This window comes from Lactuca sativa, chromosome 2, assembly GCF_002870075.4.
Source record: "Lactuca sativa cultivar Salinas chromosome 2, Lsat_Salinas_v11, whole genome shotgun sequence".
Taxonomy (NCBI): Eukaryota; Viridiplantae; Streptophyta; class Magnoliopsida; order Asterales; family Asteraceae; genus Lactuca; species Lactuca sativa.
Genome location: NC_056624.2, coordinates 195,841,742 through 195,855,979, shown reverse-complemented (window position 1 = coordinate 195,855,979; position 14,238 = coordinate 195,841,742). Strand labels below are relative to the sequence as shown.

The 14,238-nt window shown below is 33.7% G+C and overlaps 2 protein-coding genes across 2 annotated transcripts; both read left to right on the top strand.

Moving 5' to 3' along the window:
• Positions 1-1,213: 1,213 nt before the first annotated feature.
• LOC111899829 (DNA topoisomerase 6 subunit B) lies at positions 1,214-6,328 on the top strand. The gene is made up of 19 exons (XM_052768620.1): positions 1,214-1,577; positions 1,658-1,710; positions 2,017-2,114; positions 2,226-2,331; positions 2,813-2,950; positions 3,080-3,131; positions 3,274-3,338; positions 3,463-3,569; positions 3,691-3,793; positions 3,893-3,978; positions 4,084-4,280; positions 4,377-4,492; positions 4,657-4,742; positions 4,837-4,909; positions 5,009-5,100; positions 5,342-5,480; positions 5,567-5,661; positions 5,753-5,939; positions 6,031-6,328. Exons 1-19 carry the CDS (start codon positions 1,481-1,483, stop codon positions 6,175-6,177), a joined length of 2,037 nt encoding a protein of 678 aa, XP_052624580.1. The 5' UTR covers positions 1,214-1,480; the 3' UTR covers positions 6,178-6,328.
• A 4,930-nt stretch (positions 6,329-11,258) lies between these two features.
• On the top strand, positions 11,259-13,926 carry LOC111899830 (FT-interacting protein 3). The gene has a single exon (XM_023895703.3). The coding sequence runs from the start codon at positions 11,472-11,474 to the stop codon at positions 13,776-13,778; it is 2,307 nt and encodes a 768-aa protein (XP_023751471.1). The 5' UTR covers positions 11,259-11,471; the 3' UTR covers positions 13,779-13,926.
• Positions 13,927-14,238: the final 312 nt, after the last annotated feature.

Below are 14,238 nucleotides of genomic sequence, written 5' to 3'. Positions count from 1 at the left end.
ACCTTAAGGATATGACTATGCTTTCTTTCAACCACCCCATTTTGATGTGGGGGTATAAGCACAAGAACTTTAAAAAATGATTCCATTTTCAATATAGAAATTCTTAATAGCTCCGAAAATGAGTTCACCTCTATTATCACTTCTAACCGTTTTTATGTCTTTCCCAAACTGTGTTTTTATCATTTTACAATAGGCTATCAAACAATCACTTGCTTCATTCTTGTGTTTTATCAAGTAAATCCATACAACACGACCATAATCATCAACGATGGTTAAGAAATAACGAGCTCCCGATAAAGAAGTAACACGGTAACTTCCCCAAGTGTCACAATGAATTAAGTCAAAGCAAGCTGAAGTTTTTATTTCACTATTTGGAAAAGGAAGGCGAGTTTATTTAGCTTTCATACGAGAATCACACGACTTAATATCTAAATAACTAGGAACATTATTCAAAAAATCAATTTGATGGATTTTAGATGCGGAAGCGTGCCTCAACCTCGTATGCCAATCATCCTCATGGTTGGTGACAGTGAGAGCTATTCCCTTATTCGTTTCTCCCCCATAAGATAGAGACCATCATTGCAACTATCCGTGCCAATCAAGATCTTCGAATGCAGGTCTTGTATAGCAAAAAAATCAGGGAAGAAGGTCACATCAGAGTTCATATGATTAGTTAATATGTGAACAGATAAAATATTGCACTTGAATAAAAGTGTATGCAAAAAAAATCATTTAGATTTATTTCATTTTCCAGTCTTGTTGTCCCAGTTCCTTTAGCAGGAATCCATTTCCATCGGGAACGATGAAATGATTTCCATGAGGTTGATCTTTGAGTTCATGAAGAATTTCATGGTCATTTGTTATATGTTCATTGGCTCCATTGCCCACTACCCAAAGATTGTTGTGTTTTGTCTTACCAATCATGTTCACGGTGGACAACTTGGTGTCTGAGGCATGACAACAAACATTAGAAAAGTGCTTGACTAACTCCACATATTGCTCACTAGTGAGACCAGGTATAGGACTAGATTTCCAATAGCTTCAAATCTATCAAAATAATGTAATTGGCACAGAAAAGATAGTTCTAATGACTTATTAAGCAGGAAAAAAAAATTAGTGACCAATCTAAAACAAACCCCAAACTTGGTATATTGTCCATTTCCTAATTGACGACCAAAATCGGAACCTTGGCCGAGACCGAACCATGCGCAAAAAAAGAGTTTGGCTAGCGACCAATACGGACAAACCCTAAACGTAACAGTGTATTCTTTTTCCAATTGAGGGCTAAATTCGAACCTTCAGTCGAGACCTGAAGAGACTAGTAACTAGTTCTTAGCTCGGTTTTTGTTCACCTTTAGCCGTGCGGGTGCGTAACACTGTCACAGCCTTATTAACTCGCGAGCGAAATGTTTCCAGTACAGACGAAAACACTTCCCGCCTCTAGAAACCCCTAGTTTTGACTGATCAGAGAATTTCTCCGATGGACTCCGGAGAGAGCAGTGATGAAAGTCCGGTAGTAACTAAGAAAGGCAAATCGAAAACTCCTCGGAAACCTAAAGCTAGTGTTCTTAAACAGAGTTAGTATCTCCCTCGTCCAAATTTCAATAACACGAGATCTCGTTGATTGTAGTTTAATTTCTACTTTTGGTTCTTTCAGAATCTCCTGCCGAGTTCTTTGCGGAGAATAAGAACATTGCTGGGTTTGACAACGTGAGTTCTATTCGTAACTCTGTATATGTTTATTTTTGTCATGAATGTTCAGTTTAACTTCATTTGGTATGAAAAATTTACGACATTCTTTGAATTATACCATTTTATGCTCAAATGGAGTTGCCATGATTTCCTATTGGCTGAAAATATGGAAATTATAAAACATCAAACGCAATTACATTACTTTTGCAGTTGGCCTAGGGTTGTTATGTATGAATTTGTTGATACGGGGGAATATGTTGACAAACGTGTTTTTTTTGTGTTCTATTTCGTATGAAAATTAAATTTTGTTTGAGTGAATATCAGCCTGGGAAATCCCTTTACACTACAGTGAGAGAACTTGTTGAAAATGCACTTGATTCTGCAGAGTCCATTGCAGAGCTTCCATTAGTTGAAGTAACAATGTAAGTGAACATGTCTGTAAATATAGTAGTATTATTATGTATCTTGTTTCATGCTCTTAACACATAACCATGTACTGTAGTTCTATTTATCATATTGTTTTGGTATCACAGTGAGGAGATTAACAGAAGCAAATTCAACTCCATGATTGGTCTTATTGATCGGGAGCGAATTGATGAGGCACTATATGGTGATTTTGAGACAGTCAAGGCCCGTGAGGTTTGTACTCTCTTTGTGTAAGTTTTCAACAGTTAATTGGTTGATGAGTTGATGCATATATATAGAGGGAAAATTACATTTTTAAGCCACTATATGGATCCAAGAGATCATTCAAACTTTTCTTTCCATTAGTTTTAGTGGTGGTTTTATTTGACTCATCTTTGTCTTAAAAACTGGAGTGTAAATGATGAGACCATTTCATGAGGGCAAGCCTCAAAAATAAGAAAGAAATGGATAATCCTAAACTTCTTCCTTTCATGACTACTTAAAGCATACACATAAATAGTAATTACTATCATATTAAATTGAAAGTTATGTAATTAGTTAATGAGAATCATATATACACATTAGTGAATAACCTTTAAGAACTCAAATTCATAAGGTTTTTACAGTTGGAAGTTGTTGTCTGTCTCAACCTACTTTCTATTTAAAGTTTTACTCATGTTCTTCCTCCTTTCCCTGCTTCTTGTTCTACTATCAGAAACGGCTTGCCAAAGAAGCTCGTTTCCAAGAAGTTCAGGCCAAAAATTCAGCCCTTGGTAAGAAAGTTAAAGAACCAACTGCTGCAAAGGGCATGAAGGGTCGAGGTGAGGCCTCATTTTACAGGGTGACTTGTAAGGTGTGAACATATTTCCATTTCAAACCTTGTATTATTGTCTTTACTCATATTTGTAGTAATTTCATCTTTCATCCATACATTATTTGCTTGTTTCAGATTTGACAGCCTACATTATGAATTTTTATGTAGGATAATGGAAGAGGAATGCCTCATGATGATATCCCAAATATGTTTGGACGAGGTTTATTTATCTAATCTCCTACTGATTGATACATTGAATACATTCAATAATTGTACTTATGCAAGATATGTTTCTCAACATTACATGCTGGGATTTCTGTATCATTGTCATGTTACTTTTCTAATATAGAAACATCATGCAGTTTTATCTGGGACAAAGTATGGGTTGAAGCAAACACGTGGAAAATTCGGACTTGGTGCAAAAATGGTATGTTAAAATCTTTATTTGTTTTTTTTTTTTCAGGGTATTTCAATTTCGTCCTTTCCCTTCTTCTTCTGGTGATAATATGAATATATGTCATGTATGTTAAATCTATATTTGTTTCTCGCAGGCATTAATTTGGTCAAAGATGAGTACAGGACTACCTATAGAGATATCCTCATCAATGAAGAATCAAAATTACACTACATTCTGCAGGCTGGATATAGACATTCATAGGTATTATTATTCTTGCATAGGGTTCACTACTGTTCATAAAAAGACACATAATAACTTTTTTACATGTGTAACTCTTTGTTGGTGCCCTAATGTTTTGGATCTATTATTCTTCCATGATCAGAAACATTCCCCATATCCATTTACACGAGAAGAGAGATGACAAAGATCAATGGCATGGAGCTGAGATCCAAGTTGTAATCGAGGGAAACTGGACAACATATCGTGTATGTATTCTGATGTATCACTTTGTGATTCTATTCAAGTTTTAGCATATGTAGTTATTATCTCTTAATCCAACACTTTTTTTTAAAAAATACTTGCAGTCCAAGATATTGCATTATATGCGTCAAATGGCTGTTATTACTCCATATGCCCAATTCATGTTTCGATTTGTCGCAGACACACCAGAGTATATATGAAAACACAATTTGACATTCTTATAATCTTAAAATTGTTTTATGGGTGGGTATCATGTTGTTTATTGATGTTGTTTTTCTTTTTCCAACTTTTAAAGTAAAAACGTGAGCATAAGGTTTGCAAGAAGGACAGATGTAATGCCTGCAGTTCCTCTTGAAACAAAGTACCATCCATCAGCTGTGGATTTGCTTCTGATCAAACGCCTGATTGGTGAAACTTCAAAGCAGAATCTTTTGCAATTTCTTCAGCATGAATTTGTTAACATTGGGAAGGCACATGCTGAACGATTAATCGGTATATAAAAAAATCTCACTAAACAAACACTTCCACTTTGGTTGCTGCTTGTTAATATGTTTCTGAAAGTAGTTTTATTATCATGTTATGTTACAGGGGAAATGGGTCCTGATTTCAGCTCCAAAACACAAGTCAACTCATTGACTTCACAACAGATTGTCCGCATGCATCAGTTGTTTCGACAAGCCAAGTTTGATGATCCTAGTGGTGATGTAAGATGCCCTTTATCTATTAATCAATTAAAGCCCCTTCCTTTAACAATCAAGTTAATCAACATATTGATAGATCTGTATTGTTTTATTATTATTATTATTATTATTATTATTATTTTATGTTCCGAGTAAATTTGTTGAAAAATAACAATGCTTCTTTATAGTGTCTTAGTCCTGCAGGAGAGTACAACCTTCGCCTGGGTATAATAAAGGAACTGCAGCCAGAAATGGTTGCAACATATACTGCAAGGTTATATTCATATCTGAAATAAATGTATTAAAATGTTTAAATTAGTAGTATGAGATTGAACACATTTGTAACTAGTGTGTTCAAATTATTGCAGTGCTCAAGTATTTGAAGGACACCCGTTCATTGTAGAAGCTGGAGTTAGTCTGGGAGGAAAAGATGTCAAGCAAGTAAGTTTATGTAATAAGTAGGTCATATTTAACACATTAACTAATTACAAAATTTAAAAAGTACTAAAAGATTTTGACAAATATTGTTCAAAATTTTAGGGTTTAAACATCTTCCGGTTTGCAAATCGTATTCCACTGCTGTTTGAGCAAGGTGCTGATGTTGTCACAAGAACTGCCATGAAGAGAATCAAGTAAGACTTTTGTATATATATATATATATATATATATATATATATATATATATATATATATATATTAATGTTTCTGCTTCACTTTAATATATATATATATATATATATATATATATATATATATATATATATATATATATATATATATATATAAGACTTTTGTATATATATATATATATATTAATGTTTCTGCTTCACTTTAATTTGAAGCAGTTTTCTTATATATGTTATTGTTGTCCAGTTGGAATAGTTACAAAATTAATCAGACACAGGATAAGATCGGGGTTTTTGTTAGCATTGTAAGCACAAAAATTCCTTTCAAAGGGACTGGAAAGGAATATATTGGAGATGACATAAGCGAGATTGCTAATGCTGTCAAGGTAGGTTTATATTTTATCACTTCCATTCTCAATATATTCTATTTTTTTTTTTAGGCTAACAATGTCTTAACTCTTATGCTTTTCAGACTTCTCTTAAACAATGCTGCGTCCAGCTAAAGTCAAAAATAGTGAAGAAAATTCAGGCTCGTGAGCAGCAAGAGAGAAAAAGAAATTTAAGCAGGTAATCTTTTATGCCTGAAAGTTACTTTTTTGTTTTTTCTAATTACTTTTAAATTATTGAGCTGGTTTTTAATTATATATATTGGTTGTAGGTACATTAATGATGCTACGGGTGCTATATATGGAATACTGAAGGAGGCATCACAGTTGCATGGAAATGCAAATAAGAAGAAACGCACAGAGTTAAAGGATGAAGATGCTCAACTTCTTCAGAAGGTCTCAGATCGTGTGATAACAAAAGAGATCCTAAGTGAAAAGCTTGCTCAGCATGTCGAACAGGTAAACATACGTTTTATTAAAGTTTTGGTTAAATATTTATTTATAAAGATATTGATTTTTGTTGATAACATAAGATGTACTGCTGTTGTAGGTGGATTATGAGATGGCAATGGAGTATGCGACACAAAGTGGAGTGAGGGAAGAACCGAGAGAAAATATATTCTTACAAGCACTTGAGCCTCAAAACAACTTCATAGACTTCCAGACACCTGTCTTTGTCTTCAGGCTCTTTCACTAGGACCAGGTATTCAATCAATCCATATAAATTAATTTGGAGTATTCTTATTTTCTTCACATTGTTGTATTGTATTAAATAAGAAACTAACAAAGCTTGAATATAGATTATTTGATGGGATTTATCATTTATATATCCATCCGGCTTATTGTTATTTCAAATTTCATTTTTTTTCTTTTCGTATGGGAGGCTTTCAGCAGAGACCAAAAGTTAAGATAGTGTTTTTCTAGATTATTGGTCTATATAATAGATTGTCTTTCCTTTTTAATATACATTTGCCAATTTGCTTATGTCTGTATAATGCGATACTTCAAACCATTTACACAATGCTGGTGAGTGCTGAGTGCTAATGCCCAATATGGTGATCTTATATAAGGTGTTGGATGCTTCTTTGCTTTATTGCACCGAATTGAGCGAGGCCTGAATTTGAACCAAAGACCTAGCTAGCGGCAATATAAATACGAGCCATATAATCTCCTACAAAGGAACTATGCACATCGTTTCCAACATTGACCAACATTATTTAATCCTAAAAATACAAGTGTTATGATCATAATTCATAACTGATCACTTCTAAAAGTGAAAAAAAAACCAGTTGCTTTTCTTCTACCATTTCTACCAACTCAATTTTGTCCAGCTATATTATTTTATCAAATTAATTGAATTAGCACAAATTAACACTCGGTTTGGGTTAGGCCCAGTTTAGTTAATATTGGGCCGCCAAACCAATTGTACCTGTACCTGATCTTGAAAATTGAATTTGAAAGCACAGTAAAGGCCCACACTTTTATTATGGCTAAACATCCACTGCAAATTGCCGATTATTCACCAATTATTCACTGGATCAAGATAAATCTCAAAATCAAAGAGAGAGCCAGCCGAAAGAATAGTAGATTCAACATATCATTATTTTATATGAATAATTGAATATTTCGATAAACATGAACAAATGTAAGAGGATATCTGAATTCTCATTAGCTGAACTTTAATTTAGAGACCAATTAGACCTCGTCGCTCTTAAGGTAGGTTGTAACTTGACCTTGTACGAGTTTTAGTTATTGGAAATGATTACCCTACGTTTCTAAAGATATAACACCCATATGACCCTAAGGACTATGTTTAATTAATTAAATTAACTACAATCAACCCAAATCAGCTTAATATATATTTAGATTATGGTATTATAAAGTTGTAATGAATTAATTCTGATTTATGTAAATAAGTAATATGTGTTGCAGATGTTGAATCCTTCAAATGGAATTTGGCCATTCACAGTAACAACTATTCTCATGTCACTCATTTTGAAGGGTACATTGGATTTGATCTCCATATCTTCTGTTGTTGCTGCACAACCATCATGACCTGGTCAATGTCAGCAAGTCAAGCAGTAAAGCAGCTCATTTTTGGGAAAAATACTAGAAATGTAAATAAAGAAATATTGGACAAATAAAAGAAAATCATCAGTAGATGCTAGATATAATAATTTTCTTGATTAATATATGCTAAAATTAGGCACACCTTAATCAAGCAACAATTCACAATCCTCTCTAATAAATGAAGGTTTTTTTTGCCACTTGTCACACTCTCATACATTATGCCACATGTCATTTTGTCATAATTTTGAGATATTTATTTTCCACTTGTCATTTACTTCATTTATCATTATTGAATTATTGAATATATACCATTAATTTAGTTTCTATACATTAAACATATCATAATTACTATATTAGTTTCATATTTTAAATTTCAAAATTTAAACTTCAATTTCAATTTTAAATAAATTTACAATTGAAACTTTCGTATTTAAAATTTTGTTATAATTAACACATTTAATACGTGGGTCTGATAACTAAACACGTAATTAAATTTAATTTTTTCATTTTTTTTAATTTATACTTATTTCAAATTTCAAATTCAAATAAAACTTTCTGTTTAATCACTTGTGTTTAACATTTTGTTTTAATCAACCCGTATATTATACGGATATCACAACTAGTAAATAATATGTGTGACTATATGTGTGTGAGTGTGAGGGTGAGAGAGAAGATAAACAGCATTCAAAATGCAAATAGAGAAGGTACGTAATTATAGGTAGCTCCCTTAAACTAACTACACCTAACTTGAAACAAACATAATCTAATTTTGTAACTGTTTTACTGTATAAGGTCGCAAGTCATTATAATATTTTAATTTAGAAAAAAAAAAAACAAATCTTTTGTTTATTGTCAATTGTCTGACTTTATTTATTCATGTTATTGAAGCTTATTTAAGATAAGCAACATATTTTAAGTTTAATATGTCCAATCAGAATCCAATATAAAGGTTTATATTTTTCTCAACAAGTTAAATGGATTGAAACATTTAAAAGAAAGAAAAAGAAGGTAGATTGAGTCTAGCAGTTGGTTTTTGGACCCATGCATGAAAGCTTCCTAAACTGAGTCGACGACTATCATAACTTGGTTTTAAAATCATTAAAGTTATTAAAATATTTTGTCATGATTCTCGCATATACTTGCTTAGTTTCTTATACCACAAATCCAAAATAATATTATATAATTATTGAAATAGATATTTTATTCTTGTTATGCTAAAGATGATCCATAAGAAACTCATTGCTTATTTGTAGAGGGAGAGAAATAATTCATAATATACATTTATTTTGACGATTGTTAAGAGTTTATGGTATGACACCTAACTATTGACACCCTTACATGTTATATAATTAGGGTTTGGGTAATTTAATGGGTTTTGTAAACAATGTAAGTAAAATCCATCTTCAAAAATATGCAAACTTTTATAGATAAAATTCAAGAAATAGCAAAATAGTTTTATCATATTTCCGCTATGTTTTGAAAGAAAACAACTTTTACGCCTTGTTCCCGAGTTTTTAGTAATTCAATAAAGGAAAGAGAAGAAAAATATTAACAGAAAAAAAAAGAGGGAAATAAAAATTTCCTTATTCCGTGTTCCCGAATTCGAAGAAAATAAAAGAAAAATTTTAAGTTTCTGTGTTTTCTTTCGGAATCCACTCAATTTGGGAGAAAAAATTGAAAGGAAAATATGGCTTCAAAATCCATTTATTCCCCTCAATTTCTTTCCATTAATTAAACTCGGAAACACGATTTTTCTTCGACATGCCTCACTTTACCTCCATATCCCTCCTTAAGTAGGAACAAGACATTAACAAAATGGCATGTATAGATGAAACTTGAAAATTGATTTATTAGTTAAATTGTTTAACAAACATCAAATTGTGCAACTTTTTTACACAACCAGTTTGATAAAGAGAATCATAGAAATCGTCCAATGTCACAGCAATTTATAGTCATCAATTTACTTCGTCTAACTGTATATTGTTTTTACCCTTATTTTGAAAAATAGTCAACTTTTATTCTTTGGAAAGGCATTTAAAATCATTGAACAAAGTTAATCATAAAAACTCCTAATAACTCATAAAATTAAGATCATTGCCTAATATTTTTTCTTTTTCTTTTCTGTGTATTCTTACCCTTTTCTTGACATATAGGGAGTCACCTAATCAACCAACCAATCATTTTTGAAGGTGAAAAAGGAGGCAATATTTTATGATTGTCCATCATATCTTATTAAGTAAATGATAATGTGAAAGTGACTTATGATAGGAATTTTGGGCAACTGAAATATGATTTTGTTCAATTATTATATATTCAGAGACCCATTCCACAAATGAAAACGATCATAACCTCGTTTTCTCAATAACTTCATTTATTTCTCTGTTTATACAACATGTTTAAACAAAAATATGTTGTTCAATAAAAAGAATTTTAGTTTTTTTTTTTAATACTCAGGCCATGGGTTAAAAAATGAATTATTACTGCGAATGAATATGTTAAGAATAGTAGCTAGTTATATACATTTAGCTTTAAATTAATTGAACAAACTCGAAATGAAAATATCTACATATATATTCTTCCCGATCATCTATTACCTTGAAATTACACGTGCATATCCTAAAATTCTATTAACTTCTAAATACATATCAATAGTGATCATAATATAATATTCAATACAGTAAACGTAAGTTTTGGTAGAATTTATTTGTTCCAAAATTATAGAGTTGTTAAGAGTTGGTGGGTGGTTACAACTTACAACCTCAACAATTTTTATACATAATGTTATATATACCAATTTACGTAAGTTACCAATCTTTATCTTTAGTGTATGTATTATTTCATAGTATTGGTATTAACGATTATAGTTAAATAATTGTTTGATGAAATGCAATGACTTACGAAATCACTAACTATGTCATTGGTTTAAAAGTGTACGTTTCACATACTTCAGATTTTTATCTATGTATTTTAGAAGCTAGAATTTAATTTATTTAGCAGATACTACTCTAGAAAACTCTTTCACTTTATTTTTAACAAATGTTACGAGAGGCTTACATAATCTAGAAGGTGAGGAAATGCTATTTTAACCTAATCAAATGTTATAAACGATTAATAGGCCCACCTAGTTTTCTAATTTAGAACTATTTTGATTCATGTAAGTTATTGGCGCATAATGGAAGTAAGGAAACAGTAAACAATGTTTAAGAGTCACATTTTTTTTTAATAATTCAAGAACCTCTCAAGGTTATAAATTCAACTTATGTTAAAGATATAAATTTGAGAGTTATTGTCAAATTCAAACATTTGAATTTGAATGTAATTGAAATTAAATGGCTAATTAATCAACCACATTAATTCGAATATGCGTCAGAACTCATTATACCTTAATTTTTTTTTTTCTCTTTTTGACAAAAACCTCCGGTTTATCAAAGGATCATGATAGCATATAATAAAACACACTTTTTCCTAAAACCATTTCACTTTTAGGAAAAAAATACAACACAAAAATACCAAAAAAATGATATTTGGACTATAAGGGGTAAGAAAAATATATAGTTTAGTTTTAAAACTTAAATATTTAAGAAACTGACTATTTCAATGATAAAAACAGGAGTCATTGCCCGTACCTAATCTTACCTTCATATTCTTACATCAATCATCAATCAATCATTCATTTTATTCATAATTTCGTATTATATGTATACATATCACTGTGTGTAGTTTGAAGTTGGCTAGCAGCCAGCTTGAATCTTACATTATCATAATTTTCTCCCTTTTACGTGCATTCATTTGTGTTTTTTCCCCCAAATATCCGGCAAAAATTCACAAAAAAACAAATCGAATTTGCTTCAAGTTTCTTAAAAGGAACTAATCCTTTTCATCTCTCCTGAAATTTTCCACCTTCGGGTATCAAAATTCAACATGCAGCGTCCACCGTCGGAAGAATTTTCCCTCAAGGAAACCTCGCCGAAAATCGCTGGATCAGGCAACTACTCCGTCGGCGACAAGCTCACCTGCACCTATGACCTCGTTGAACAAATGCAGTATCTTTACGTCCGAGTCGTCAAAGCCAAAGAATTGCCACATAAAGATGTCACCGGAAGTTGCGACCCTTACGTCGAAGTCAAGCTCGGAAACTACAAAGGAATCACCAGACACTTCGAAAAGAAATCAAACCCAGAATGGGACCACGTGTTCGCCTTCTCTCAGGATCGAATTCAGTCATCGTTTGTCGAAATCATTGTCAAAGACAAAGATGTAGTCATGGACGACTTCATCGGAAGAATCTTGTTTGAACTTCACGATGTCCCAAGAAGAGTCCCGCCGGACAGCCCACTGGCACCGCAGTGGTACAAACTGGAGGATAAAAGAGGGGAGAAGCTTAAACATGGCGAAATCATGCTCGCCGTCTGGAAAGGAACTCAGGCCGACGAGTGCTTCGCGGAGGCATGGCACTCCGACGCTGCCACGGTGGGCAGAGAAGGTATATCCAAGATCCGAGGGAAAGTTTACTTGTCTCCAAAGCTTTGGTACGTGCGAGTTAACGTAATTGAGTGTCAAGATCTGGTTCCAAGTGACCGGAATAAGCCATTGGAGGCCTGTGTGAAGGTAGCACTGGGTGGTCAGTCCACCAGAACTCGAATTTCTCCGGTGAAGACTGCAAACCCAACTTGGAACGAAGACATAGTTTTCGTAGCAGCAGAGCCATTTGAAGAGGGTTTAATGTTAACAGTCGAAGATCGAGGTAACAAAGATGAGGTACTGGGGAAATGCTTGTTACCCTTACACTCCGTGAATAGAAGGTGGGACAACAAAACCGTCCAGTCAAGGTGGCACAACCTCGAGAAACACCCCATGTACGACGGCGAGAAGAAAGAGGTAAAGTTCGCCAGTAGAATTCATCTACGTGTGTGTTTAGATGGAGGGTATCATGTTTTGGACGAATCAACAAATTATAGTAGTGATCTAAGGCCCACTGCCAAACAAATATGGAAGTCGAGCATTGGTGTTTTGGAGTTAGGGATTATAAGCGCAAAAGGGTTGTCTCCAATGAAAACAAGAGAAGGTCGGGCCACAACCGATGCTTTTTGTGTAGCAAAATACGGGAATAAATGGGTTCGAACAAGAACAATTATCGACAACTTTTCACCAAATTGGAACGAGCAATACACATGGGAGGTTTACGATCCGTGTACCGTGATAACAATTGGTGCATTCGATAACGGGCACTTACATGGGTCGAATAAAGACTTGCGGATCGGAAAGGTTAGAATCCGGTTATCAACACTCGAGACAGAACGAGTGTATACACATTCGTACCCGCTCATCGCTTTACACCCTTCAGGTGTAAAGAAAATGGGCGAGGTACAATTGGCTGTGAGGTTTTCGTGCACATCATATATTAATATGTTGCACAAATATTCACAACCAATTTTACCTAAAATGCATTATGTCCATCCGTTATCTATGAGTCAAACTGATACGTTAAGACACAACGCAACTCAAATAGTCTCGACCCGGTTAGCCCGGGCCGAGCCACCGTTGAAGAAAGAAGTGGTTGAGTACATGCTAGATGTTGGTCAACACATATGGAGTGTTAGAAGGAGCAAAGCAAATTTTTTCCGGATAGTGAACGTGACTAGCAATTTAGTAGGGTTGGTAAAATGGTTCGACTCAATATGCCATTGGAAAAATCCGCTTACGACCCTTTTAATTCATGTACTTTTCGTGATGCTGATACTTTCTCCCGAGTTAATCTTGCCTACGTTTTTTTTATACCTCTTTGTCCTAGGGATCTGGAGATACAGATGGAAACCAAGGCACCCTCCTCATATGGATATCAGGTTATCACACGCGGATGCGGTAACCTACGACGAGTTAGATGAAGAGTTCGATACATTTCCTACTAGTAAAGGCTCAGATGTAGTGCGAATGCGATATGATCGATTAAGAAGTATTGGAGGTAGGATTCAGACTGTTGCTGGTGACTTGGCAACTCAAGGCGAGAGGTTTCATTCTTTGCTGAGTTGGCGGGACCCTAGAGCATCGGCGTTGTTTGTGACATTTTGTTTGATGGCGGCGATTGTATTGTACGTGACACCATTTCAAGTGGTGGCGCTTCTTGGTGTGTTTTATGTTTTGAGACATCCGAGGTTTCGAACTAAACTACCTTCGATGCCGGCAAATTTCTTCCGGAGGTTGCCTTCTGGCGCAGATCGAATGTTGTGATGTACCGGTATTATTTATATTTCTTGAATTGTCGGTTGTAGTTGATAGTTTAAGTAACTAGATTGGAAAGAAAAATTGTGCTTGTCTTCTCAAATTTGTAATATTTTTCTCCAATTTAAATTGTTGTAACTATTATTTGGTGACAAAAGTAGGTGGTGCCAATAGTCCAATTAAGGTTTGAGCCTTGGCTAACAGAAGATTGGAGCTCAAATATCTCAAGATTTTCCTAGACCTATGTTTAGTAGATCGACCAAACTCAATTAGGAAGCTTGAAGAGTTTCAGCCTTAGTAGACAGACACTTTCAATTGGTAGAAGTTTTTCATAATAAGCATATGAACTGGTGATCTCACATAGAATTTCTATATCCAATTAAATGACATGCGTTTTATCCCAAAAATAATGTAATACTCTTTTGTCTGTCGGATTGATTAAAATACGTAGACCAATTAATCAACAAAC